This window comes from Peromyscus maniculatus, chromosome 21 (genome assembly GCF_049852395.1).
Source record: "Peromyscus maniculatus bairdii isolate BWxNUB_F1_BW_parent chromosome 21, HU_Pman_BW_mat_3.1, whole genome shotgun sequence".
Classification (NCBI taxonomy): Eukaryota; Metazoa; Chordata; class Mammalia; order Rodentia; family Cricetidae; genus Peromyscus; species Peromyscus maniculatus.
In genome coordinates this window covers 67251974-67278552 of record NC_134872.1, presented here as the reverse complement: position 1 = coordinate 67278552, position 26579 = coordinate 67251974, and the positions used below count along the sequence as shown (strand labels likewise).

The following is a 26579-nucleotide window of genomic DNA, read 5'->3' as shown; positions in this document are numbered from 1 at the left end:
AACAGAGTCTGAGAACTGACTCATTGAAATGAGACACTCAATGAATAAAAATGATTTATGTTTCAACAAGAGGGCTGAGTTTTTAAATTTAAAAGCCTATTCCTATTTTATGGTAGCATGAGTCTGATTACATAACATTCCAAGCATTAGCAATATATTGCATGGTTGGAAATTCTATCTAAGGAATTAAAGTTTACTTTGACTTAAAAGGGGTTGATACTATACGCTCACTCTTTTTTTGTTTGTTTGTTTGTTTTGTTTTGTTTTTTGTTTTTTCATGACAGGGTTTCTCTGGGTAGCTTTGTGCCTTTCCTGGAACTTGCTTTGTAGACCAGACTGGCCTCGAACTTACAGAGATCTACCTGCCTCAGCCTCCCGAGTGCTGGGATTAAAGGCGTGCACCACCACCACTGCCCAGCCGCTCACTCTTTTTAAAAATGCTATATACCTGTCATGTGCTGTGTTGTTTAAAGTACTAGGGGTGCAGTGATAGTTGATGCAAGTTCCTGCCCTCATGGAGCTTATTATTGTAAGATAATAAGAGATTATACAGTTGTGTCTCTCCCCCTCCCTCCCTCCCCCCCCCCCTTCCTTTCTTTTCCTTTTCCTTTTTTTCCTCTCATATGTTATATCCTGACTTCAGTTCCCTCAGAAAAGGGTAGGCCTTCCAGGGACATCAATCAAACACCATAACAAACTACAGTAAGATTAGACATCACATCATGGCTGGACGAGTCAACCCTATAGGAGGAAAAGGATCCCACAAGTAGGCAAAAGAGTCAGAGACAGCCCTAGCTTCCACTCTTTGGAATTCCACAAACACTAAGCCATAACTTGCCCATACTTGGCCATAACATGTATGTAGAGGACCTAGGTCAGACCCCTACAGGCTCCCTGATCTCTCCAAGTCCTCGTGGGTTCCAGTCAGTCAGTTCGTTCTGTGGGTTCTTTTCTCATGGTGTCCCTGACCCTTCTGGTTCCTCTGATCCTTCTCCGCAGGACTCCCCATACTCTGCCTAATGTTTGGCTGTGGGACTCTGCTTCTGCTCCCATCATTTGCTGGAAAAAGTCTCTCTGATCTCTTCCATAACCAGTCCCAGAACACTGCAGGCAGGACAAACTAGGTCAAAGGTTTTGTGCCTGGTTTGGTGTTTTTCCCCTCATGTGTCTATGCCTTCTAATATGTGTTTCTAAACTTCTAGCATCTTAACTCTGTGCTCAATGAAGGACTACTCAACACAATCCCTCCACTTGGTGCCTTGCCTGGTTACCTTAAATGGCCAGTTCAGGCTCTGTGTCCCCCATTACTAGGAGTCTTTGCTAGGGTTACTTTTGTAGATTCCATGGAGTTCCCATTGCATTAAGTTTTCACCTTGTCTCCAAAATGCCCCCCTTTCCCCCCCCCCCCCACTTCTCGACACCACCTGCTCCTCGGTCTACCTGAAAATCTATTCTGTATAGTTTTTTCTTAGATAGTGAAAGACGTGGTTTGAGTGTGTTCTATTAAGAGCAGCATTTGGAGGCTGTGGAAGTGGGTCATTTGGTAGCATGCTTCCATGCAAGCATGAAGACCTGCCTGTTTTTTAATAAACAGTTTATTTTTTTTAAAATTATTTATTTTTATTTATTTGTTGTTTTGCCTGCATGCATGTCTGTGTGAGGGTATCAGATCTTGGAGTTACAGACAGTTGTTGGCTGCCATGTGGGTGTTGGGAATTGAACCCGGGTCCTCTGAAAGAGCAGTCGGTGCTCTTAACCACTGAGCCATCTCTCCAGCCCCTGATCCAGTATTTTTGATCCTGTTATCTTTCTGTTGCTATGTTAAAACATCATGACCTAGGCACCTTAAAGAAGGAAGAGTTTACTTAATCTTACTGTTTCAGAGGGATAAGGATACATCATGTTAGGGAAATGGCAGACACTGTGGCAGGAACAGAAGCTGAGATTTCACACTTTCAAACATAAGCACAAAACAGAGCAAGCTGGATGTGGCCAGAATCTAAATCCTCAAAACTTGCCTCTGGTGACATACTTTCAGCAGCAAGGCACCCCTCCAAAACACCTCCAAATAGCAACATCATCTAGCACCGGAATCCTTAAAAGTGCAGGAGCCATGGGATGCTTTCTCATTCAAACCACCACAGATCCACAGAATTTACATAAAAAACCAGGTTTGGGCTGGTGAGGTGGCTCAACGGATACAGATGCATGCTACCAATGTTGACTGCCTGAGTTTGATCCCTGGAACCCACATTGTTAGGAAGAGAGAACAGCTTATTGCAAATTTGCTACAAGCCACAGAAATGTGAAGCAGGAACTCAGCTGGCACTGACAAGGCTGACTGACCCATTAGAGCCAAAATTAGTGGAGGTTGAAGCCAAAACTCAGAGTTTTGATGATATTGGTTTTTATTAGCTGTTTCCTGCAGTGAATTTCTTGTGTGCTATTGTAGCCTTCCCATCTGATTGTTTTCTCAAGAACTTCTAACAGTGTGATTGATCATTTATTGGGCACAACTTCCCCTATACATTTGGGGTATTTGGATAATATCCCCCAGCTATGTGTGAAGACGGTCACACAGTCAAAACCTGTTTCCACAACCAGGTCTTTGTTCCTTTCTCCAGTATAAACTTAGAGGTCTGCCTTCCTGCAGTTACCTTCATTGACAGGCATTTGGTCAGTGTTAAGTGACCAAATGTATCTCACTGGAGGCAAAAGTATCTCATTTGAGACATTCTCAGACACCCAAAGACACAGATTAACAACACGTCTAGTTTGTTTGATTCACAGTGTTTAAATAGATAGAGAACAAGTGTGCCCTGGGCTCACCTCACCTGCAGATAGGAAAGTGCTGCCCCAAGTTAACCTCACACTAACAAATTCGTAACTCCCTTTCCTTTCACCTTGGTTTACTAATCAGCTCATTATCTAACCACGCTTAGGAATGCAGTATTACACACGAATTCTCCTTTTTTCCCTTCTTAGATTTTAATTGATTCAAGGTCTCACTCCCTCTCATTTAACCTGTTCCCTGTAAGAGTTCACTGAGGCTTTTACAAGCCACCCCTCCTTGAGTCATAAAATGTAGGAGAGAGGTGAAAAGAAGCTGTAGGTTTAGAATTAACTTAGAACAATAAAGTGATGGACTGAAAGAGCACAGTGTGCATAGATTCTTTACTATTCCTAAGATTAGCTCTCCAGCTTTTGTAGATTCTCCTGTGGACTTAGAGAGGGCTATTCGGGCTGGACCCCAATAGCCTTTGTTACAAATTGTCCAGATCTCCACACATGGGCCAGACAATGCACATGGCTCCCACTCCCAACACACCCCCACCCCCAATCAATCACTCAGTAAAACTTTTTAAAAAGCGGGGTGCAGTGGTGTACCCCAATAATCCCAGTTCTGGGAAGACAGACAAGAGGATCCCTAGGGTTTGCAGTCCTGCTGTTCTAGTGGAACTGGTTGTTTTGGTTATCTCCATCTTCAGTGAGAGACACTGTCTCCTAGGTAGAAAAGGCACAAGGAAGATAAAACTGCTGACCTCTGCTGGCCTATGCACATAGGTGCACATAACTGTACAAAGCATACATACAAAAACAAGGACAAATAGTTGCATTGGGGGAGACATGTAGTGGCCAGCTTTTTGAAGATCTTGTGCAAGTAAAGTACATTGTAACAAAAGCATATGAAAAGAGGTGTGATTGGTCAGCTTTTTTGTTAAAGTAATTTGCTGTAAATCAGTAATTTTAGTCAAGCCTAGAGTTCTTACATTTTTATAATCATTTACAGCTTTCCACTTATATGAGTGTAACAGTCAGGCTGTTCAAATGAATTAGGACATTGATCTCCACATGATCTATCTTAGCAGAAAAGAAAAACCTGAATAATAGAAATAAAATGAAGCAGCCCTTAAGTATTCCCTGTATTCCTCTCCCAAAAGCTACCACTCAAGAGTGTTTATCTCATCATTAGGCATTTTGGAATTGACCTGTGAATACATGTGTCTCTTACCTGCATGTTTTCAGAAGCATGGGGCAGAATACAAATTGAAATGAAAAATTTCAGTGTGTATTTTTGCATGTGCCTTAGTTTCATAATGTTGCTTAGTTGGTTAAAAAACGCCCTTTGGTGCATTGCGTTTAGCCTTTCTTGTGATGTCCCATAGTTAGATACTCATTTCATGTCATTTGTTATAGGATAGCGTTACTCATTTCATGAAATTTGTTATAGGATGGTGTTTTAAAGTTAGATTTCCACATCTGTTTTCCATAGGTGTGGGGTTTGCAGAATATACCTGTCTTTTCTTTTCCCTTTCTATACTTGGAAAAAATGAAGTGTGAAGTGCATTCTTTTTTGTCTGGGCCTTTACTGTTGAATTTCATTGTCAACACACACTGTTTTGTATTTATTTTTTTCAACATCTATATTTCACTTTTCTGTCCCGCTACCAAAATATTTCTCCTTTAAGTCTACCTCACTATTACCACTCCTAAGGTTGCACCAGTAGCTATCATGATACCAGATCAAGGCCATTTATCTTTTCTTTCACCTGTCAAGACATTTAACTTAATTGATCTCTCTCTGCTTTTTTGAAATATTTTTTCACTTGTCTGGTTCATATGTCTCACTCAGATCTCTTTATTTTTCCAGCTTGTTTGTCTGTTTCTTTTTATGCTTCATTTACTGACTTCTAAATATTGGAGTGTCACAGAGTTCACATTTTAAACAGTTCTTCTGTTTATACTCACCTTGTGGTATGTCACTTGATTTTCTAATTAAATAAAATTAAAAACTGTTATGATTCAGCTCTCAAGTATGTTTATGTGTATGAGGGGTAGTATATGCCTTTGGAAGCCAGAGGTCAGCCTTAGTGTTATTCTTCAGGAGCCATTAATCTTGTTTTTGAGACAGGAGTCTCTCTCTGTGAGATATGTATGGACTTACCAGTTTGGCTTTATCAAGTTGTATCTTACATACATTAAATTAACTTCTTTGGAGTGAATTTGATTTTTAGATACTATTATGTTCCTAAACATAAATAAGGATAAAAGTAATGCTGCTAAATGTACTTCTCTTTGTATCCCCTTTCAGTTTCATCATTACATTTAACTTTAACTCAAAGACTTGCTGAGTCAAGTAAAACATTTATATTAGTATAATAGGTAGGTTAGTAGAGAGGTATAGCATGGGAGGTACCATTAATGGCCAATTAGCTATGGCAAATAAAGGTTCTTGCTGCCAAGCCTAGAGACCTCAGTTTACAGTCCCAGGGACTGGTGGATGGAGAAAATGGACTTCTGCAAGTTGCCTTCTGACTTGCATACTTTTGTGCTATAGTATTTACACACACACTCACAATATGCAAGACTCATTAATTAGCCTGTGGATTTGAGTTACTAAATCTTCCCAAACCAGTTTAATTAGCCTTTTCTCTTGGACAGTTTTACTCTTCCAGATTGTCGTCGTCTCCCCCGCCTCCCCCCAACTTTTTTTCCTAATAATAATCTAAGGCATGTGCTTATTGTTGACATTTGCTGACAAAGTATAGGAAAAATTAAGATACTAGAATAACATCTTTTCCTTAGCCACCTTAACTGTTAGAGATAATTGGTGGTAATAGTCAGTGTTACAGTCTGTGCCTTTTATGCATCTTCCCAATGCATATATAGATAATTTAAGTGATTTTTTTTATATAGAATTGAGAAAAAGTAATATTATTAATTTACTTTTTAGAGTACTTACTATAAACTTTTTTTTTCTTTTTTGAGTATGTGCAGTGACATAAATATTTGCTCATGATAGAATAGCCTCACTGGACTTCCCACCTCTCTCTCTATCCAAATTCTGTCTTAAGAGAGTCCTGATTAATTTTCCTGAAGTGTATTGTAGCTCATAGCATAGTGGTTAAGACTGTGAACTCTTTGAAAGTAGTGCATGCTTTGTATTAAGATACTTGGAAAATAGATGAAAAGTGAACCTTACCTTTTATAGAGAAGAATTAATATTACTGCTAATGTTATATTTTCATCTGTATCCTGTCAGTCTTTTTTCCCTGTCTAAATGTACATGGATATGCATTTCGTTTATATGACTTCTTGAACAAAGATTAGAATGTTTTCTGGCCAACATTTTCTTCTCAATTCATTCTTTTCCTCTGTGTGTTTTTTTTTTTTTTTTTTTTTTTTTTTATGGTTTTGGGGGAAGGGTTGTTTGAGCAGTTTTGTGAATCTATTGATTGCTGAATTGCTCTTCAAAAAAGATTGTGTTATTTGAAAATATATTTATTAAGAATTTTGTTCTCTTTAAATTTTAGGATAGACCACTATCTTGTTGAGCTCTTTTAACTGAAGTTCTTCTACTTGGATACAAAGATGAGGACTAGATAACTTCTTGAGGTTCCTTCTAACCCCTAGGATGAAGAGACTAACTAACATTTGTATAGTACTCTAAAGTTTACAGAGTGAGTTTTCATACATCATCCCACTTGATCCTCACAACAAGCCTGTGAGGTAGGTAGGACAGGTACTGTTACTCTCCTTTCAGAGATAGAGGAAAGTAGTAGAGAGGGTCAATGCCCTAGTCACATTTCATGTGCGTGTTCTGCCAGAGATTCGCATCCAAGCCATCTAATGAAAATAGTAACATTCTTTGTACAAGATTTCAGCAAGTGTGCTTTTAAGATTATTTATACACATTGACTTCTTAAGGTGACATTTGTTCTGTATAGAAATAAACTTAGTAACAATATGAATACTGTTAACTGTTTTCTTCAGTGTCCCCCAGACCTTTTCCATCCTTCCTGAGTTCAATGGCTTTGTCTTACTGGTTAGGGGAAAGTAATTTAATTGTTTAACTGTAACTACCCACTGCTTTCCTCACCATTGGGTGAAGAAATACAACTTTGATTTTCTTTCTCTGTCTGGTCTTCCTTATTTATTTTACCATCTATAACTGACCTATATCATTCCCACTTATGCAGCATAATGTCTCAAGACATAGAACACTTTTATACTGCCTCAGTAGAATTGAGATAACTGAGTATTCCAGGTGTAGTTGCCTATGACAGTCTCAAGGGGAAGCAGATGGTAGCAGAGCAGTAGTTGAGATCAAATCAGAAAAGGTCATTGCTAATTCTCTCTGAGTAATAACTTCACAAGGTAGACATTTGTAAAATGGAATTGATGTGGGTGCTTACTAGTAACAGGATCACATAGATTATCAATAGGCATAGATTTTTATGACTATGCAGTATCACATTAAAACATTTTGATTTTTTCCCTTTTAAATTTATAATACACCCAATATTTTTTAAAATAATTTTTGTTTTTGTCTCTTTCTAGTTGTTGGTCTTGACGATATTATGGATGAAGGAGTTGTTAAAGAAAGTGGTAATGATACCATTGATGAAGAAGAATTGATTTTACCTAACAGGAATTTGAGGGACAGAGTAGAAGACAATTCAGTGAGATCACCAAGAAAATCACCTCGTTTAATGGCACAAGGTAATCCTTCCCAAGAGGTTAAGCTAGAAAATCAGATGCATAAAACATGGATGTTAGGTTGTACACATTCTACGCAGATTATCTGTTTATCCATCCCCTCACCTATCTACCTACCAACCAGCTGATCAGTATGGTCGCTTACAGCCCAGGCTGATTTCAGACACCCTGTGAAGCTTTGAACTCCTTATCTTGTTAACTCCATTTTCCAAGTACTAAGATTACAGGAGTATTCTAGTCATGTCTGGCTTGAAAGATTGTTTTTTAAAATGTATTTTGTGATGTAAGCATTTTTAATTATTGTTTTTTTGAGATTGTAATAATAAAATTACATCATTTCTCCCTTCCCATTCCTCTGTCCAAACTCTCCCATATATCCCTCCTTGATCTCTTTCAAATTCATGGCATCTTTTTCATTAATTGTATTGTGTGTGTATGTCTAAATACACACATACAGCCTGCTCAGTCTGTATAATATTACTTGTATGTGTTTTCAGGGCTGACCATTTGGTAGTGGATAACCAATTGGTGAGCTTTTCCCTAGGGAAGACTTTTTCTCTCATTCTCAGTTGTCTCTAGTTCTTTGTGTAGGATTGAGACTTCCTGGGCTTTCCCCTTTCCATATTAGCATGTCTACTGTTGCTGTCCTTGTTCAGCTCATTTTTAGGCAGTCATGTTCATGAGATTTTATGGGTGTAGCTTCTGATATTACTAGGATTGCAATCTTAGAACAAACTCCCAGATCCGTTGGCTCTTACAGTCTTTCCTCCCTCTCTTCTGCAGTGATTCCTGAGCCTTTAAGTGCTGCAATTCTTTTGTAGGTGTATCCATTGGGACTGGGCTCCACAATAGCATTTTGATTGGTTGTGTTGTTCTGTAGCGGTCTCCATCTGCTAGAAAGAAGTTTGAGGGGTGAGTGCCACATTTAGCTGTGGCTATAAGGACACATACTTAGAATGTAGTTAAGGATGATGCTGGTTTTAGTAAAGTGGTGGTTGTAAGTTCTGCAAGATCCATGACTTCACTAGCCCTGGGTAGTTGGCTAGGTTTTTAGTACCAGACATAGTTACCCTTTTGTTACCTAGGTGTTAAGTCCAGTTAGAGAGCTGTTTGTTACTGTCAAGTTACATGTGCCAGTACTGCATCCTTAGGAGTATTGTGCTATGCTGGTGGTTGATGTGGATCATAGTTGTTATAACTGGGTAGGACTGTTGGTTGCATCTTCCTTCTTTTGGAAGCTTGCATGGCACCTTTTGGTATCATGAAAGCTGGTCCAAAGGGAGGAGGCTTACAGGTCCATTCTTGCTCAGGGGCCTCTGGGCCCTGTGTCTGAAGTGCATGGTACCTTCAGCAGTAGGGACTTACCTTCTACTTTTGGGTGGTAACCTAAGGTAGTAGCAATAGGCTATAATATTTTGGGAGTCTCCTTGACAACCCTGACTAACAACTCAAAAGAGGGCTTCTCAGGCCTTGTGTTGGGGGAGTTTTATTAGATTGTCTTTGACTCTGGGAGGGAAATTTTTATTTAAACAATATATGTATACTTAAAAACATTTTTTTTTCACAATTTCATAAATGCATGTATACATTATATACATTAGTCATCTCTCCCCTATTTTATTATTTATTATTATTATTATTATTATTATTATTATTATTATTATTATCTTAATTCCTTCCACTCCTGCTGCAAATACTTCTTGCCTAGTGTTTTTTCTATTTAATGTTTCTATTGGTGTGTCCACAACCAATAATTAGGGTTGCTTGCATGGACATGGTTGGGGAAAAATTTGCTTTAGCAAGGATTAATTACCATAGGAACTGATTCGAAAATATGACTTCATTCACTGACTTATTAAGACGCTTCTCTGTTTTTTGTTTGTGTTTTGGTGCAGGGGGAGGTATTGGCAGTGCAGTATGTAGGAAGCTTGTAGAATCTTTTCCACTATTTTTAAAAAATTTTTATGACATGAAATCTTGGTATTTGGTATATTTTATGCATTAAAGTTAAGCTAGCATTGATTAGATTCAGAGTCTGAAAACTATGGTTCGACCCTGGAAGTTTTTCTTAAATTACTTTTACTCATTTTCATTAGTTGGTCAACTCTTGCTTTCTTGAATTCATGTCTGGTAAAAGATGCTGGCCTTTCATTTTCTTTCTTTTTTATATACGTTCCTATATTATCTTTTTTAACTTAATCTTTTGAAATTGTTTTATTTCCCCTGACCTTTCTGTCCTAATGCTCCAATATTTTGGGTTTGTTTGGGGAGTGGCTGTGATGGCAGCAGTGCATTCGTCGTCTCTTTTTTAATGTCCATAATCGCTTTGTCTTTAAGTTATTGATACCTTTGTCTTTAGTAAGATACTCAAAATAGTTTATCTCCTTTAATAGCTTGTTTTCTCCATTTTGCTTTACAAGAGAAAAGTTTTAGTCTTTTTCATTTAGAAAGCTTCCTTCCCTCATTTTGTAAATCTGAGCAGACTTGAGATGTACAAAATCCGTACATCACAGGGCTTGTCATTGGCTGCTGCCAGCAAGACTTAAGCATTAGAAGATGGAGTTTGCTTGGGCTAGTGAGTAGGACTCAGGCAGGGATTTCTAGCCTGGAAGGACAGAAGTCATTTTGTTGTCATACTTGTTTCCGAGGAGGAGCAAGTGCCTGCCGTTACAGTGACACGGTGAGGGACAGGCTGTGAGGGATCACTGAGTCAGAAGCTTGCATTTCCAAGGGGAGTGGACGGGGCTTGGGAAATGCTAGTACACAGGAGCACTACGTGTGTCCTGCCAGACTTCTTAAGGTGTTTGACCCTTGACTCTTGCTCCTGCTTCAGCAAACTAGCACTGGGAACTTGAGCTTGTAAGTTTATGAACTGAGTGTTACTTGTTCTTTGACAAAGCTCTCATCAGAATTCAGATTATTTCTGCAGTCTGTTAACATATTTGGTACCCTACGAAGGAAGCTGATTGGAATATCTCAACTTTCAGTACATATAAATTCTCTTTGTCTCACAACTATCATTAGTGCTTGTATTTCTACTCTCAATTATGACATTCCTAGTCTTGAAAAACCCTTTCTTACTCTGGGGGATCAGCTACCAGTTTCGGGCAGGGTATCAGTGGGAGATTTGCTAAACTTGCCAGCTTAGTGTTTGTCTCAAAGATATTACTTTTTTTTTTTTTTTTTGCCACCCCCCCCTCCCCAAATCCAATCCTGTTCAGAAGGGGACAGGCCTCCCATGGGTATCAACAAAGCATGGCCTATCAAGTTGTGGTAAGACTAAACACCTCCCCTTGTGCTAAGACTGGGCAAGGCATTCCAGTGTGAGGATAGGTTCCCAAAAGCCAGCCGAAGCATTAGGGACAGCCCATGCTCCCACTGTTAGGAGTTAGGAGTTCCATAAGAAGATCGAGCTGCACAGCTGTCACATGTCAGACGTCGAGGGCCTAGGTCAGTTCCATGCTGGCTTCCGAGTTCCTATGAGCCCAGGTTAAGGAGACTACTTCATAATTGTCCCTTGTTTGATTTACAAAATTTGTCATTGTTTCCTCTCTTGTTCTTTACTTTCTGTGGATTCATATCCTTTCAAAAAGATCCTTTATTATATCTAAGGGAATAAAGGTTGTATTAAAATATATATTTAATCAGTTTTTAAAAATCAGTTACTTGACATGTATGCTTGAATTAATGTAGAAAATAAGTTCTTTGGCTATAGAAAGGCAAAAAAAAAGCAGTTTATATTTAGAGAAGCAAAAGTAGCTTTTTCCATGGCTTAATAGATAATTTATGATTAGAAAATAATTTCATCAGAATACCTTCCGAGTCAACTAACTGCCACTCTTTTTTTAGCAACCACTTCAAAGCTAAAAGTTTTTTGTTTTTCAGTGGTTTCATTTCACAGATGTGTAGAGTTTAGAGCTTAAACATCAACTAGATACAGAAATAAGACTTCAGGAGTTGTTTTAAAAATAACTGAGCATATGATGAACAATTCACAATGCATTAACTAATATTTTATTACTGATTTTGTCTTTCTGTGCTATATATGTACATTTGTGGATCTGAGTGCATGAGCATACCAGGTGTGTGAGTATGAAGACCAGAGGTCAATGTCAGTTGTCTTTCTCCATCACCTTCTACCTTATGTTTTGAGTCAGTATCTCTCACAGAAAAAACCTGGAGCTCCTTGATTGAAGTAGGTTGGCTGCTCAGTACCTTTCAGGGATCCTCCTGTCTCAGCACTCCGGTCCTACCTCCAGCACTGGGGTTACAGGTGCATGCTTCCATGCCCATCTTTTATATGGGTGTTGGGAGTCTAAACTCAGATCCTTGTGCATGCATAATGAGCACTTTAGTGACTGAGCCATCTCTGCAGCTCATAATTTTTTAAAGTTGTGGAGTGTGTCCCAAATGCATAGAGATTGGGAGGCCTAGGGAGAATAGAAAGGTCCCCAAAGACTGGGATAACTCTAGTTTATTTTCCAATGGGACATTGAAGAATGAGAGTGCTATTAAGTTATACCAGGACCTGAAGTATCACCTGGGGTTGTTCCAGATGTAAGAAGGACATTTTTTAACAGTTTCATCCTCTGATGATAGTGACAAGTTGGGGGAAAGATTCAAAGCAGTAGCATTGTAGGATTTTATTTTGAATGGGTAACTTTAAAAGAAATTGATGTGTTCATGTGAAGTTGGTCTAGAGGAACAAGATAGATATAGCATCAGACATGTATTTTGAATTTTAATTTATGAATTGCTTTTCTATTTAGTGAATCTTTAAAGTTTAATTTCAGTTCTTTTTTCTATATGTTTTTCCTTTCTCTAGAAGATTTATTAAGCTCGGGGGGAAAAGGGCCGGGGGGGAAAGCCCTATTTGTAGACTCCATTATGAGCACTGTTAAAAGAAGGAGGTTACCTTTTTTTTTTTTTTTTGTTATTTTCCTTGCACATTTTATCAGCTTAAGTTACTGGTTCATTTGGCAGTCGGTATGTGGTACTCTTGGTGCAAGCTTTGATTTCTTCCATAAGAATAGTATAGAGACTAGAGATATATGTAGCTCCATTGTTTTAGAGTGCTTACCTACCTAGCCTGTACTAGAACCAAACATGGGTTCTGCTTGTGCCAACAGCCTACAAATCTCACCATGGAGAAGTGGAGGCAAGAGGATCAACTTCAAGATCTCCTTGAGTTTGAATCCAGCCTCGGCTACACGAGACCTGTCTCACTTAAAAAAATAATAACTTCAATGTGAAAGGGAAATATATTAAAATGGAGATTGGAGGTCTTTAGGGTTGTATCTTAAAGCAACAGATATTGTTTAGGAATGTTTAGAAACCATGTTAGAAAAACATGGTTTCCTTTGCATTTAAGACTTCATTGGCATTTGAACTTACAATGCCAAGTGGATTTAACTTGGCTTTATATAATTAGATATATTTGGTGTTTAGGAATGTATGGTAATCTTTTTTAAGACAGTTATTAGTGGTAATGGATGTTCATTTTGCTTAATTTGATTTCCATCTTTTATTTTTATATAGAAAAGATATTTATTGAAAACATTTCTTATAAATTAGTCTGAAATTTGCATTTCTATCCCTTCTGCCAGTATTCAAGAGACTCTCATGAATGTAAATTAATATTCAATTATATATATATATATTAATGTATATGTGATCATCATGAGTAGCTGTCAGTAAATTTTTACTGATATGATCAGGTAAGTTTCATAGTTTAGAGTAAGGAAGCAATATATTCTAAACTCTACTAAAATAAAAAGCACACAGCAAGTAGCTAAGTTTTTATTTTATTTTATTTTATTTTTTCCCCTATGATAGAACAAGTAAGAAGTTTGCGACAAAGCACTATTGCCAAGCGTTCAAGTGCAGCACCTCTAAGCACAAAAAAGCCCTCTGGGAAGACCGTACCCACCCCTAAAGTAGGGGCGAAACCCTCAGAAAAGTGTCAGAGTAAAGAAGAACTATACACGTCCCTGAAATCCGACTACCCTAAGGAGAGTAGACGGAGTAGCCGACATGCTGAACCAGTCGATGTGGTACCAGAAGTCTCAGCATCTTCTCTTGATACTTCATTGTCATCTTGTGTTGAAATGAAGGAGGAAGCTGAATTAGATCCCAAACATGCATGTAATAACCAGGGTGAAATAAACGTGCCATCTCCTGAGTTAAATTGTTCACTTCTTTCAGAGACTTGTGTTAGTCTGGAAGAAAAGAAAAATGAAGCTCTGATGGAATGTAAAATTAAGACTGACAGTAGCCCATTGTTTAAGTTTTCAGATAAGGAAGATGAGCAGAATGATCTTGTTTCAGGTGAAATGGATGATGCTGTTGAAGAAAGGAGAGCAGTGGGAAAACTTGAACAAGCATCAGAGGAGCTAAAGTTCCCCTGTGAAGGTGACCAGATGACCGAGGAACCCGAGTCTTCTGATGTATCCAGTGACTCTGCTTGCACAGAGAAAATTAAGACAGAAAAAAATGAAGCGGCTGAATGTAATTTGGAATTGAAGAGTACCATAGATACTCTAGATAAAGCTGAGAACTCTCTTCAAAGAAATCAAATAGAAACATCGGGATATTGTGAGGACATGGAGTCTAATGATGTTCACTTACGGAGCACAGAGTTAAATAAATCAAATTTGGAGGAGGTTAATACTTGTACTTTTGAACCAGAAACTAGTACTTCTGAAAATATTATTTATGATGTTCCTGACCAAAATTCAAAGCAGTTGAATATTACTCAAAGTAGTAAAATGGATTCTCATGAAACAGCAGATCTTCAGGATGATAGAAGTGGTTTAGAGACCAAAAATATAAAATCTAAACACACAAAATCCATAACTCATTCTAAACAAAGCATGACCACAGAGACTCCAAGAAAAACTGTTTCGGTGAAGCATGACGTAGTTCCTAGCAGAACTAAATCTAATGTCAAGAGTGTGAAGCGAAGTGCTGATGAGTCAGATCCACAGCATGGTTTTCAGAGGCCAGTCAAAGTGAGGAGAGGTCAGCTTGATAAGGATTTGAAAAACCAGAATTGTAATTCTGGGGTTAAATCTGTGAAAAGCCAAGCTCATTCTGTATTGAAAAAAACCTCACAAGATCAAAATGTAACGCACACTTCCAAACCTGTAACTCATTCTCTTAGTGATAAGCTTCATGGTCACTCTGGCTGCTCTAAGGAGCCGCATCATCCTGTACAAACTGGACACTTACTCCATTCCAGCCAGAAACAGAGCCATAAGCCTCAGCCACAGGCACCAGCAGTGAAGGTCACTGGCCATATCAAGGATGAACATGAACATCCAGGCAGTGAGCATGTGAAGGAGGAGGAGAAACTGAAACTAAAAAGACCTGAGAAAAACCTACAACCTCGCCAAAGGAGAAGCAGCAGAAGTTTTTCTCTGGATGAGCCTCCTTTGTTCATTCCAGACAACATAGCCACTGTAAAAAGAGAAGGGTCAGACCAGACCTCCGCAGTTGAAAGCAAATATATGTGGACTCCCAGCAAGCAATGTGGGTTTTGTAAAAAACCACATGGCAACAGGTGTGTGTGCGTGTGTATGTGTAGATGGGTGTGTACACTGATAAACTTGTAGGATGAGGATTGAGATCAATGTGAGAACTTTCTAATGTGAAAAGAAATTCTTTGATATACAAGACTTCCAAAAGCCCCATACCAATCCTGGATAAATGATAGAAACTTGGAGCCACTGAATTTACAACTAGATCATCCTAGGATGTTTTTAAAAAGCTTAGTCTGACCAATAGCTGATATGCATGGACATGTTTTGCTACTGTAACCAATCATGATTTAATGTAGTCATTGCTTCTGATAAAAAACCCAAACTCCTATGCTAATCAGAATTGTCATGCTGCCTCAGGACTGGAGATTATATGTCACTTTATTTGACTGCAGAAGAACTAGTAATAAATGTGAAGGTCGTAATGGAATTGCTCTTTTTCTTTTGAAGCTTTTTTTTTTTTTTTTTTTTTAATGGTGCACTTTAAACCCAACTGCCATTTCAGAACCAACAGATTTGATCTTGGAAGTAAATAGCAGATGGTGCTGATCATTATGTTGCTGTTGACAGATTATACATTAGAAAGAAAAGAAAACTTGGACAAGTTAAATGGCAGTTACCTTTCCCACCTCTATTAGATTACATAAAAAAGAAACTAAATTTAGAGAGAAGCAGTCAGTAAATGGTGTTGTATACATCATTTTAATTGGGAGAGTAAGGGGGAGGTTTGGGGGTTGCTAAACTAAGTTTTATGCCATAGAGTTGTTTTTAATTAGTTTGTTTTGAGACAGAGACTGAAGCAGAGCCTGTTTTGAAGCTCAGTATGTAACCTGTGCTGTCCTTGACCTTGGGGTGGTCCTCTTGCCTCAGCTTTTATAGGACTGAAACTGTTTATATTCTATTTTAATGTGAGGAATTACTTTATAAAAAAGTATATTCCTGCTTTTAAATTTTGTAATGTTTGAATATAATGCTACCTTTATCACAGTTACATACTTTCAATGACTTTTACATTCATGATATGTTCATATGTTCTAAAGGGAGCTTACTTTTCATATCTCAGAGACCTAAGGATTAAATTTCATAAAAGCCAGCCCTGCTGGGTGGTGGTGTCGCACACCTTTAATCCCAGCACTTGGGATGCAGAGGCAGGCGGATCTCAGTGAGTTCCAGGCCAGCCTGGTCTACAGAGCGAGATCCAAGACAGCCAAGACTGTTGCACAGAGAAACCCTGTCTCGGAAAAATAAAAAATAAAAGCCAGTCCTTTGTCTCTTAGTATCTTTCAAAAATTCATGGCACTGATGTGTTTAAGAATTATGGATTAGGAACCTCAACAACAACTTTGGCATAGGACTCAGAACTCAGGTTCAGTATGTTAAAATTAGCTTTTTAATAGATATTTTGTTCCAATGGCCTCGTCTTCAGGAGTTCACCCAGGCTCTTTAGTGTGACTGTCACTTCCTAACACCAGCAGTTATTTTGTAAAGTGAAGATTACATATTCTGCTTAATACTTACTTTAACATACTTTTTGAGCCTGCTATATAAAATGCGGACTTTTTCTGCTTCAGTCTAGAATACAGCTTAGAATATTAGTTCTGGGGACTGGAGTGTTGACCCTGTGGAATTGATCTTGATGATGTACATTGGAAACAATTAGTTTCTAAATTAGCTTTTCAGACACCTTCAGTAATTTTTTTTTTCAGTCTGTGAATAAAGAAGCCTAAGTAATTGGTTGGGTTTTTTTCCTTATATATTATTAACTCACTGCTATATTGCTAACATTGTCCTTGCATTCATTGACTATCTAAAGCATGCTTTTCACACAATCTGTAATTTTCCGCTTTTAATGTACATGTATAAGTACAGATTTATGAGAAAAATGTGTAAAGATTGTCTGATTTTATATGTTAGTCACACTGGAATCTCTTTGTTTATAGTACTTGTGACAGTAGAGTTAATCAGTATCTTACACAAATTGCAGCTGGACATATATATTTTGTATATATATCCAATTGGACATTATGGTTTGTATTACACTTTGGCATAACATGTTAAAATTCTTTTGTCCTAGAGACAATAAGTCTTTTAATATAGTGTATTTTTTCTTAAGTTTATTTTCCTGATACAGACATGTATCATAATTATTCAGTATATTTTTAAAATGAGACCTTTATTTATTTTTACATAAATGTTACCTTTTCACCAGCAGGCATTTTGAATGGAAATTTTCTTAGTCTCTTCATATTATCTACCTTGGGTTTCTCTTTCTTCCTTTGTTAGGAAGATGTTTGTATCTTTAATTTGTAGTGCATTTTCTTGACCCTAATTCTAGATTGGACAAAATTTCGAAACTGAGAAGCAAAAAGTCTCCTTAGCAGCATTAATTCATAGTGTTATATTTAGAAAAGAACATTTAATTCTGAGGACATAATTCTTTAGAATAAGTAGTTCTGGTTTTCTCATTGTAAGTTTTATAGACTATTTTTCCTCACAGACTAGGTTAACTATTAAGATTTAATGATTATGTGAAATAAAATCTTAAATATAGAAGAGTGAGCTCGTGTGTAATGACAGTACGTTCTAGGTTGTCACTTAAATTGCCTAATAGAACTGTAGACCCAGTAAAACTAACAGAACTTGTAATATCTTCGGTGTTAATTTGTGACCTCCCCTCTTTTTTTTTTTTTTTTTTTGTGACTGCAAGTGTTCTTAGAATTAACTCTATAGTTTACTTTAACAACTGAAGTTTTCTAAGAATCTTTTCAGACTAATACCATAAAGAATTAAGATTAGAAATGCAAATTGCTTTCTATTCTTTTTTCAGTAGACTAATTTTTGTTTTTACTGTTAGTTTGTATGTGAACATAGTGAGAAAAGATGTGAGTATTGCTGCATCTTTTCACATAACTAATTCATACTGATTTGCTTGAGTTAACTGATTCAGAAGCTCTACACAGCATTTCTTTCTTTCTTTTTACGTAGAGACTTAATACTTTCCATGAGGAAATTTCTCCTCTTGTTAGTCAGAAATTCAAGAACAGGGTAGGAAATGGAGGACTAGTTGGCTGTCCCCTGCTGTGAGTCCTCTGCGCTGCTCCCAACTGTGCCCTCCTCTCCTTGCATCTTTTGTGTTGTTTTGTTTTTTGAGACAGGGTTTTTTTGTGTAGCCCTGGCTGTCCTGGAACTCGCTCTGTAGACCAGGCTGACCTCAAACTCACAGAGACCCATTTGCCTCTGCCTATCAAGTGCTAGGATTAAAGGCGAGTGTCACCACCGCCCAGCTGTCCATGGTCTATAAAGCAGTATGATAGCCAGAAAGAAGATAAGGTCCTTCGTCTGTCCATCTCTACTCTTTCTTTCTCTTTCTCTGTCTCTGTTTGTCTCTTTCTTCTCTCTCTTTCCTTCTCTTTGCTTCTTCTCTCCCATTCCCTGTTTCTGTGTCCTGTCTTTTCAGAATTTTTTTTTTTTAAGTTCATGGTACTTAGAAGGTTTGATTTGAGAAATTGGTGTTAACAGTTATGAGTATTTGACTATATTAAAGTAGATTTCCCCCACTCCCAGATACTAAGGAGGTTTTTGTTTGTGTGTTTTACTATTTTTTATTTTGTAGAAAGTTTTTATCTAAATACATTGTTTTAAAACCAAACCTAAACTACTAAGGTGACATCTTTAGATTACAAGAGATTTGTTTTTCAGAGTATGTCAACATTTGAGTGTAGGCATTTGAAATCAGGTATGATGAAATAATTTGATAAATTTTATGGTCATCCATCAGTGAGGTGGTCTGGTTACATCAAATGGAAGGTTGAAAACACTTCACTGTGTTACATAATCTGACATTTAAGATGGAACCATTGCAGACTTGCCTCGAGTCAGTGCAGCTGTGGCTGTGGAACAGAAGTGACCAGTTGTTTGCCTTCAAAATCTCAAAGCTGTGTATACTAGACAGTTGGTTTCAGGAAATAGCAATGTGTGTACTTTGTATGGAGCAAGGAAAGAACATTAAGGTATTGAACATGAAAGAATTCTTCAAAATCCCTACCCTGTGGAACAGCTGTCATTTGAAACATCACAAAACCATCAAAAATCTCAAACAGAAACTTTTCTTATAAACAAATGTTGCATTGTTTTAAATGATCTCGACTTGTGAATAAAAACCCTACCTATCCTTATTTCTCAAACCAAGAGTATGATAGGGAAGCTGAAGACTGGCAACACTGGGGCAGATAGACCGCTGAGGATAATGACCATTTGTGTTCATCTCCTTAAGACTTGGCAGTCACAGTTGTAGTTGGGCAGACAGAAATGCACACAGGACAAAGAGGGTAAAGAGCTGCTGTAGAAGAGTGATGGATGTGGAGCCACTTGAAAAACACCTCCTAAATGTAGTATTAATTTTGATATTTCCAACATGGAAATAGGAACTCAGGTGTATTTAGAGTTGGACCATGCCACCTAGGCTAATAATTTTCAACATTCCATCTGTTAGACCACACATTTTAAAAGGAGTAGGACATGTTTGGTGGTGCCACTATTAACATCAGTGCTGTGAAGTGCTTGCATGATAAAAGGCTATCCCTAAGTCTTTCAAATGCCATGAATTGCCAGACTGAAAGGGAAAGGGGGATGAAATCTGAATATCCAGGTGAGCTGATAATATTGCTGATCATATGATCATGTCTTATTTGCTACTTTATTTCTAAGTAGTTGCAAGTATTTTTTAGGTGAATGACAGTTTTTTTTTTTTTTTATATTGAAACTTTGCACTGGACTTGACTACCAATACATGAGGTGATTTCTTAGGTAGAATGTAATAAAGGAAAAACTTCAAACAGAATATTAGAAATAAAACCTAAATGTGAATGCATTCATGTTAAGAGAGAGCATTGTTTTTTAGGGAAATAAGTTGATAACCCGAAACACATAGGCATTAACTAAGAAAGCCCACACCCCAAAATAAGCACATTCTTCAGCTGAATCAATATGACACCTTGAACCAGAATGAAGAACAATTCAGGTTACATACTGGTTAGAGTGTGAAAGAGACTTTGCTTCTTTTTTCCCCCTTTAAAGCATTTTTTTTTTAAGTCAAATCCCCCAGTTTTCTATATGATCTCAGCTCTAGGATAGATTGTGGATAAGATCTCACACATCTTCTCACTGTTAAAGTTTTGTACTTATAAAACAAAGTACTATGGGAGACCAGTTTTCATCTGAAACCACCTTGTATCCTCATTCCTGTCATCCCCTAGTGTCTTCTATCAGTTCTACAACTAGAGAGGAGAATCTCGTTATTTAAAAGTTGCATTTTCATGGAATATTCCTTGGGAACGTGCTCCATGTTGAACTATTGCACAAGTGGAAAATATGAAAAGTATCTGAACATTAAATATTGTTTTCACTTGAGAATAAATACTGTTTTTCATGAAATCACTTTTCCCCTTCCTGCCCCCTTCCAGGTTTATGGTTGGCTGTGGGCGCTGTGATGACTGGTTTCATGGTGACTGTGTTGGGTTAAGTCTTTCCCAAGCACAACAAATGGGAGAGGAAGACAAAGAATATGTTTGTGTAAGATGTTGTGCTGAAGAAGATAAAAAGACTGATATACTAGATGCAGATATTTTGGAAGACCAAGCTGCAGTTGAAGCCCACAGTGAAGAGAAAACAATGGAGTGTGAAAAGCTTGGGTCGTCGAAGCACATGGTGGCCAATGATAAAAACAAATCAGTGGATGATACTGTAAAGCACAAGGTCAAAATTTTAAAACGGGTAAGCTTTCCGGAAAGTACATTCATTATTTCAAAAGCTTTACATGGACCTAAATGTGATTCAAAAATTTCTCTTGCAGGTTTGTTACAATGTATGCTCTTATTTTCTCATAAGAATGAGTTGAATTGAAGTTTTGGGAGCAGTTTTGCTGAAAAGTAGGGACTCTGACATAAGCAGCTTTTTTGTGCTATCTAAGCTGTAGTTTTATATTTGATTTTTGTTTTTACAATGTTCATGTGTCTATGTGACCTAAGTACAAATATCTACTAATTCTTTAGGTGAACCATTTTGTATTTTTTCTTTAAGAATTACAAAAAATTGTAACCTTTGATCTTATTTGTTTGGAAGTCACTCCTCTCACTTCTACTGTTGAACTGTAGACTTCTAAAAGTTCGTTTCCCCTGATAGGACATTTTAAACCACCTTCTAAAAGTATCTTCTGAACAAATTTTAAAATATTTTATGTTTAAAAGAAGAAAAAATAGAAAAGATGCATTGTACTTTCCGATCAAGTTTTCTTTCATTGCTGGTGATTTTTCTCATTCTTGATTTGTAGTAGAATCTTGGAGAGGAAAAAATGTAGTGGCAATAAGTGTATAAGAATAAGCAAATATGTCATCTAAAAGGCACTGAAAACACTGATTTAGAAGCTGAAAGCAACACTGGAAGCTTTTGGTCCAGCCATTTGGATCTGTTAGTAAGCCACACATTGCTGGGGGAGAAGCTGTAGCCTCTGTGTAAAAGGATGGTGAGGGAGTACAGCTCTGTTAGGAAGGTCTCCAGGTGAGCTGGCATTGAACCTCTACAGCTCCCGAGCACAGCCGGGCTTTGTACTGTGCAGGGAAAATAATTCACCAGAATCTGAGTATCTTGTGATGGGCTCCTCCATTATCTACTAACTCAGCTCTCTCAGACACTTCTTTTGTGGCCAATCTTGGTTGATTTCCATTTTGTCAAATCTTTGTGACATTTAGCATTTCTGTCTGACACGATATTTGGAGAGTTAGATTTTTTGGTTAACATAAATTTAATTGATGCTATGTCTGAGTGCTATATTAACATTTTACAATATGTTCTCTGAAAACTTCTGTATGTCATTAACTGTTGGTTGTTAAATTTTGTGTACAGTTTCTTGTCTATTTGGAAATTATCTTACTATATTGTCATTTGGCTGAGCTGTCTCTTTCTTACCTGAAAAGACATTATAAAACGTTAACATTGTTGATGTTTTTAGAAATCCTAGAAGTTGGTCTGAGTTTCTAGATGCGTGCAGCATTCAGCCTATCATTGCTTGGTTTTCTTTTTTGATGGTGAATTCTTTTTTCTCCTTTTGTTTTATTTTTAAGTTTTTGAGACAGGGTCTTTATGTAGCTCTGGCTGACTTGGAACTGCTATGTAAACCAGGCTGGCCTCAAACTCACAGATCTGCCTGCCTCTGCTCCCAAGTACTGTTACATGCTCCATCATGCCTGGCTGATGGTGAACTCTTGAATCTTTTGGTCAATCTGGTGGCAATTTATGATGTCTGCTTTTCATATATGACTTCCTATCACCGATTTCTATGTTGAAATAGTCATTGTATTTTTGTTGTGTGCTAGGAATATTACCAGATCTGTGATAGTAAAACATGTTGGGCTGTAGAGGTGGCTCAGCAGTAAAGAGCTCTGGCTACTTTTTCAGAGGAGCCAGGTGTAATTCTGGTGTCCACATGGTGGCTCACAGTGTCTGTAATTCCAGAGCTGGAGGTCTGACGCACTCTTCAGGCCTCCACAGCTGGTGCACTTACGTACATGGCAAAGCACTCATACAAAGAGAACAAAAATACGTCTTAAAAACAAACACACCACCACATTTCTACTCTCAATGTTATGTCTAGTTAGAAAACTAAAAAAAAAAAAAAACTGAAAAATGAGAGGATTCCTACATTAAATATCATGTTTCTGTATTTGATACTTTGTCTATCTGTGCATAGTTATTCTCCATTTTTCAAGATTTGTGTAATGTGATTAGTTTCTCTCATCTGAGAAATCTCCTTTCACTAGGAATTCTTTGTAGGTTTCAGTTAGGAACCAAGTAACAAGTACATTGATGGTACACGCAGGGAGTTAAAATGGCCTCTTGACCTAGTGCGAACTTAACTGATCCCTGGGCTGATGTTAGTGTGACTGACTTGTTCTTTAGAAGCACTGACAAATGCAGAAGCTCAGTGTTCCATAGTACCTGCCTTCTTCATTGTCAGCCAACTAAGGGCCTCACCACTGATCTCTGTCTTGTTTTCTTCCTTATGGGATGTTATGTGTTCTGTGCAGAGTAGGTGCTTAACAAATAGATTTTGAATGAAAGAATGAATCCTCTGTTTTTTAATAATCATATATTTTTGTATATCTTAAAATCATTTAAATGATGACTGAAAATTGTTTCATCTCAGCAGTTTGTACTGTTAATTAGATTTAGTTTCATTCACTTACATATTATTGAAATTTATTTTATATAGTAGTTTTCATTTTAATGAAATAAATTCTATTTTCCAGGAGTCCAGTGAGGGAAAAACTTCATCTGACAGTAGAGATAATGAAATTAAAAAATGGCAGCTAGCACCTCTTCGGAAGTTGGGACAACCAGTTTTACCTCGGAGATCATCAGAAGAAAAGAGTGAAAAAATACACAAAGAATCTACATCTATATCTTGCACAGTAGAAAAAGCATCAAAATCAGGTAGTGAGACTACTAAGAATTACGTACTATATATTTAGTTTATTTCACAGGTTAGTGTATCTTGGAAATTTTAAAAAAAATGAACATCTAAATGACAGTTAAAATTATTGACTATATTTGTAATGAAAAACATTGCTTTAAATTTATGGGATACTGGTGAAGCTAGTTAGTGAAGTAGACCTTAACCCTGTCTTCTTGGCACTTAAGTCTTTGTGGAAGAAGATAGACAGTAAACTAACAAGTAAGAAAATGATATCAGGCTTTAAGAAAAAGTGTGAAAATGAGGTGTAGAGTCACGGTTGGGGAGTGGGAGAGACTGGTGTAGAAAGAGGGAAGTAACTTGTGGAATTTGGAGAATACAAAACACTGAAGGAGAGATGAGGTCAGGAGCAGTGTATGAACGCTGAGGAAGAGACTAGTACTAGAAGGCAGGTTCAAGGAAATTATGGAAGATGATGTAGTTTATTCTGAATATAAGTGAATCCTTTGGAGTTTGTGCAAGGGAGTAATAGATAACCGTGGTGGTTTTGGATGACAGGCTAGTAGGAAGAAAAGAGTGCATTCATTAGGAGTGCACAGCAGTATCCTGTAAAAGTAATGAGTACCTTGTTGCATAGGTATAGTGGACACAGTGAAGATGTTCAAATTGAGATTGCTTTTACAGTAGTGCAGAACTTGACAGTGGATTAGTTATAGGCAGATGAAAGAAGTAGGGATGATTGGATAGAATTTTAGTTTCATTTAATGAGAAAGAAAAAGAATTGAGAAGGAATATTTTTTTTAAAAATTATGGCTTTCATCATTAGAAATTTGAAATTTTATTAGACATCCAGGTAGAAATATTTGAGTAAATCTTTGGCTGATGAATATGGAGCTGATGCCTTTGGGGCTGTTGTGTGAATTTGGAACTCAACAGTCCATAGCTGTTATTCAAAATCAAAGATTTAGATAAAAAACAGCTATTGAGAATTCCACAGTGGACAGGCAGTGTAAGTGGAGTTTTCCTGTCCTGTAGCTGCTCTCAGATAAATACTGAAGCTTATATTAATTATAAATGTTCGGCCAATAGCTTAGGCTTATTACCTACATATCTGCATTAATACAAGTATAGACTATGCATTGTACATAAGTCAGCCAATGATGATTTTTGTTATGTTTTGAGCAGATAAAATGTACATGTGTCATGTAGTTCTTTTAGATTTATTTCTTTGTGTTTGTATTCATGATTTTCAAGGGGTCTTCTCCATCAAACCAAATTTTCTTTAATCTGGAATGAATTCATAGCTTCCCATTTCCTGTGGAAATAAAAGCATAACCTCTCCCCCAAAGCAACATACTTTTTGACTTAAATTTTGAAGTTAAGATATTTTAAAAATATATAGGTTGGTTTAATCTAGCATTTTAATCCATGTCTCTTAGCAGCCATTGCTCCTTCCCCAGCAGTCAAAAAATTCAAAGACAACACAATAACATATAATATCCAGACTCCCTGTGTATTTTTCCATCCCCCGCTCCGCCCCAAGACAGGGTTTCTCTCTGTGTAGCTTTGGAGCCTGTCCTGGATCTCACGCTGTAGACCAGCCTGGCCTTGAACTCACAGAAATCTGCCTGCCTCTGCCTCCTGAGTGCTGGAATTAAAGGCGTGCGCCACTACCACCCAGCTGTATTTTCCATTTTTATGTGGCTTTTATATATATATCCCCTTTTAAAAACTGTATATTTTAAAGCTGTTTTTTTAAGTCTAAGATTGTATATACTCTTTCTCTTCTCTCTCCCAAGCCTTTGTACTCCTTTAAACACACTGTAACCCATTTAGAGGTTTTTTCTTTCTGAATCTGTCTTTACTGCGTATCTGTAATCCTTTTCTGTCTGCATGAGCTTGTGCTGGTAGCTTAAGCTCTTTGTACCGCCATCTGTGTGAGAGACTGTAGGAACCTGCATTGACGGTTGGCTGCCAGCTGCCGGTTGCATCTCACCGGGGAGACATCTCTGCACTGCAGCTGGCATAAGACTGAGATTAAGAAGCTGCATTTGTTTCTGTGCAATTTATAACCTTTTTTAAACTTTCTCAGGTTTTATATGGAAATTCTCACTGAATGTTTGGGTACCATTTATAGGTGGAGTTTTCCTGTCCTGTAGCCTCTCTCAAACAGAGGCTTATATTAATTATAAATGCTTAATCAATAGCTCACGCTTATTGCTAACTAGCTCTTACTTTTTAAGTTAACCCATATTCCTTATTTATGCTCTGCCACATGGCAGTAACGATTAACATGGCACATTCATCTCCTGCTCCCTCTGCCTCTGCCTGGCGACTCTAGACTCTGCCCTTCTTCCTCTAAGCATTCTCCTAGTCTGACTCTTCTGCCTAATTTCCTTCTGTTCACCTGATGGCTAGTCAGTTTGCTTATCAAACCAATCATAGTGACATATATTCACACAGTGTAAAGTGTAAAGGAACATTCCACAGCAAGGCAGAAGCAGAGTCCTTAAAATACCAGGTTTTTTTTTTTTTTTTTTTTTTTTTGTTGTTGTTGTTGTTGTTTTTAACAGCCTGGGAATAGGAAAGGGTCCAGCGAGGGTAACTTGAGAGGTGGAGGCCTGTGAGATGGGGAGAAGTGTACTGTGGTGCTGCGGCGCTTGAAGGGAAGTGATAAACTGTCAGGTGCCACCTGGGTATTAAACCTCTTAGCAAACTTAGCAAAGTAGGTCACTGATGACCTTGACAAGAATACTTTCAGAGAACAGTCAGGTAGAAACAATTGTAGCTTATGGCAGAATATGATGGAGGAACTGGAAGGATTCATTGCAGGTAACTCTTGTAGGGCATCTGCTGATCAAGAGAGCAGGAATGTAGTAGTAGGTAGGGTGGTGGTAGGGTTAAGGAATTTTACTTGAGATATGGCGTGGTTTTTGTTCCCTGATGTAAGTTCTTGATGCCTTGTTGAAAAACAATTGTTTGTAAATTGTTGATCTATTCTGTATTCTGTTTTTTTCTATTGCTCTGCATTTTCTTTTTAAATGCCGGTAGCATGCTGCTTAGGCTAGTCAATA

General features: G+C 37.6%; 1 protein-coding gene across 9 annotated transcripts in view; it reads left to right on the top strand.

Annotated features, from left to right (window-relative positions):
• The window catches only part of Phf3 (PHD finger protein 3), a 76192-nt gene that overhangs the window by 26282 nt on the left and 23331 nt on the right, over positions 1 to 26579 (top strand). For 5 of the 9 annotated variants that reach the window (XM_076557970.1, XM_076557967.1, XM_076557968.1 and 2 more), the window contains 4 exons: positions 7342 to 7503; positions 13336 to 15061; positions 20501 to 20810; positions 23342 to 23525. In XM_076557970.1, coding sequence (XP_076414085.1) covers positions 7362 to 7503; positions 13336 to 15061; positions 20501 to 20810; positions 23342 to 23525 — 2362 coding nt within the window. In that variant the 5' untranslated portion in view covers positions 7342 to 7361. Of the gene's footprint in view, positions 1 to 6314; positions 6511 to 7341; positions 7504 to 13335; positions 15062 to 20500; positions 20811 to 23341; positions 23526 to 26579 lie in introns of those variants that run through there. The other 4 variants (XM_076557969.1, XM_076557972.1, XM_042266242.2 and 1 more) reach the window with 3 other exon arrangements.